The sequence below is a fragment of the Aegilops tauschii genome, chromosome 3 (genome assembly GCF_002575655.3).
Source record: "Aegilops tauschii subsp. strangulata cultivar AL8/78 chromosome 3, Aet v6.0, whole genome shotgun sequence".
Taxonomy (NCBI): domain Eukaryota; kingdom Viridiplantae; phylum Streptophyta; class Magnoliopsida; order Poales; family Poaceae; genus Aegilops; species Aegilops tauschii.
In genome coordinates this window covers 11,005,907-11,008,457 of record NC_053037.3, presented here as the reverse complement: position 1 = coordinate 11,008,457, position 2,551 = coordinate 11,005,907, and the positions used below count along the sequence as shown (strand labels likewise).

The 2,551-nt window shown below is 45.7% G+C and overlaps 1 protein-coding gene across 1 annotated transcript; it reads right to left on the bottom strand.

Moving 5' to 3' along the window:
* Positions 1-798: 798 nt before the first annotated feature.
* LOC109787006 (putative E3 ubiquitin-protein ligase SINA-like 6) lies at positions 799-2,206 on the bottom strand. Its single transcript, XM_020345565.3, has 3 exons — positions 2,057-2,206; positions 1,528-1,938; positions 799-933 (listed from the first exon to the last, which is right to left on the bottom strand). Exons 1-3 carry the CDS (start codon positions 2,204-2,206, stop codon positions 799-801), a joined length of 696 nt encoding a protein of 231 aa, XP_020201154.3.
* Positions 2,207-2,551: the final 345 nt, after the last annotated feature.

Below are 2,551 nucleotides of genomic sequence, written 5' to 3'. Positions count from 1 at the left end.
ATGAATTTGGAAATTTATTCATGAGGTTGAAAAATTCTTCACGAACTTGAACATACTTCATGAAATTTAAATAAGTTTGTGAATTAAAAAACAGTTCCTGAATTCGAGTAATCTTTGAGAATTTGGAAAAAATCATAATTTAAATTTATTTACAGAATTTGAATTTTTTTTGAAAAAGTTCATGAATTGTAGTAATGTTCACAAAATTTAAGAAGTTCATGAATTTTAGCAATGCTCATGAATTTGAATAAGTTAATAATATTATAAAGTACAAGAATATGAAAAAAATTAAAAAAAGGGAAAAACCTAAAAACTGAATCCTGAAAAAACCAATAGAAACCAGGACAAGACAAACCGTTGGGGGACGGTTCCCAAAACTAGTGCGGAGGGATTATCGGCCGGCCCACTTGAGACAAACCATTGGGAGACGGTTCCCAAAACCATGTTTACCCGTCCTCTTGGGTAAAATGCCTCATTTGGTAACCAAAACCTTGGTACCAATACAACTGCACCTGGCACGTGTAACGCTAAATTGGAACTAGGGGAAAGTTGGGTCAAATGGTCCATATATGAATGAAGGCTTTCCCAAAACTAAGTAGCAGCCCGTCTTGGAAGTTTTTGTGGAGTGATGGTCAAGCTGAAGTGGCCCTAGCAAACCAAGGTAGGAGCTCCTGTCGGCCAAATGTATCACTAGTGTAGATTGCATCATCGTCGATTTGTTTTTTCGTTGTCCAGTTTTGCCTAGAGGCGAACGAGTATCACACCAACATGAAAGGGCATGCAAGCGATTGGGACGACTTATTCATCACTCACTTTCATTAACAGCCAGCACCCTTTCAGGTCATACGGGGAGAGGAGGAGGAGGGTGCGCCGTTTGCGCTCCTTGCAGCAGGTGGCAGAATCTTGGGCTTCCAAGGGCGCTTTAGTTTGTACCTAAATGCGCTTGGAACCTACATTAAGATGGACACCTAACATATGTTAAGATGGACTTGCTTGGCACCTGGAAGATGGGCATCAAGGCCATCGTGTCAGGGCATCAAGATCATGACCATCGAGTGATGGGACGTAGAATTCAAAAACCAATAACACCTTGTCGGGGATGATTTATTTGGCGATCTGCAAAAGCAGCCCCCAATAACCAGATTTTTTTTTGTTTGGACAGCTCAAAGAACACCTTATTGGGGATCGTTTATTGGACAACTGGTGGAGCTGTGCCAAACATGAACAAACGAATCTTCACACATCTTAAACTAAAATCTTACGCACACATCTTTCCATAAAAATCGAGACAACATATAAATCATCATACTCCTTGCAGTCATAGCCTTAGTCTTCGTCATCGTCCTCCCTCTCTATTGTGATGGTGGCCACAACATCGGTTTCTTTACCAGGCACGATGCACAAGCACTGCTTTGGTACCCCATCGGGTCCCATTTCCCACTTTGACTCCTGATTATGTCCTGGTGCGCACGAGAAACCCACGGTGATTCGGACATTTCCTCCCGGAGTTTCTGGCTGCACACATACGAGTGAGACGCCATGGCCGTAGGACTCCAGCGCCTCCATCTTGAGCAGGAAGAGGCGGTTGTATTTGGTTTTGAGAACTCGGGAGCCCGGCTGCACCGGGACATCGAAAGGCTGGAATAACTCCATCGATGTTGCTGGCAAATTGTGCACGGTGGCAAGATGGTCAAGGAGCACAGCCGTTGGCGCGACGAACCCGCAGCCGGAGACGGGGCACAAGCACGGGCCGCAAGGGCACTGCCTCTCATGCTTTTCCTTCTGGTAGTAAGCGATCGTGGTGGAGCATCCTTGTTTGCAGGGAATGAAGATGTTGTCGACGACGCGCTCCATGATGTAGCTGCGCTGGACGCCGATCCCTTCTAATAACGGAAGCCTCTCCTGGCAATCCCCGCAGATGGAGTTTCCCTTGGAACACTGCAATGTACACAGAGGCGGAAAAGTGTTTAATCTTCTTGTTCATCGCATGCTGATACATACGTTGTACAACCAACCGCTAAGGTACCCCCAGTCAATTTAATCACGTAGCGCATACCTGGAAAATGGGAGGCCTGAGGGGCTTGGAGCAGACGGTGCAGTCGAATACCTCCATCACCGTGCTCACATTCTGCCTCTTCCAGCCGCTTTTTCTTCCCTCCTGCTCGCCGTCTCCTTTCCTCTTATTGGAGTTGCTTCTATCCTCCATCGGCTCCTTCTGTACTTCACCCAAAGAAGAGATACAGTACTGGCAACGTCAATCCCCAATATATAGAGAGAGTTACGTACAGTAGTAGCTGTAACTAGGGATGGTAATACTCCGGAAGTTGGATAGGCCTTTTGTTTCGACTTCCAATAGCCATTAACTCACCAACATTACCGAGGAAGCAGCTACATTTGTTCTCAGTTCTCGATCACTGTTCCTAGCAAACAAGAATTTAATTTTGAAAGCCAGCAAAGCATGCATGCACGCATGCAATTGATACGCGCTGCTGCTACCTCGTTGGATATGTGTACACGCCACCCCAAGGGACGAAGCTGCATAGTACTATGA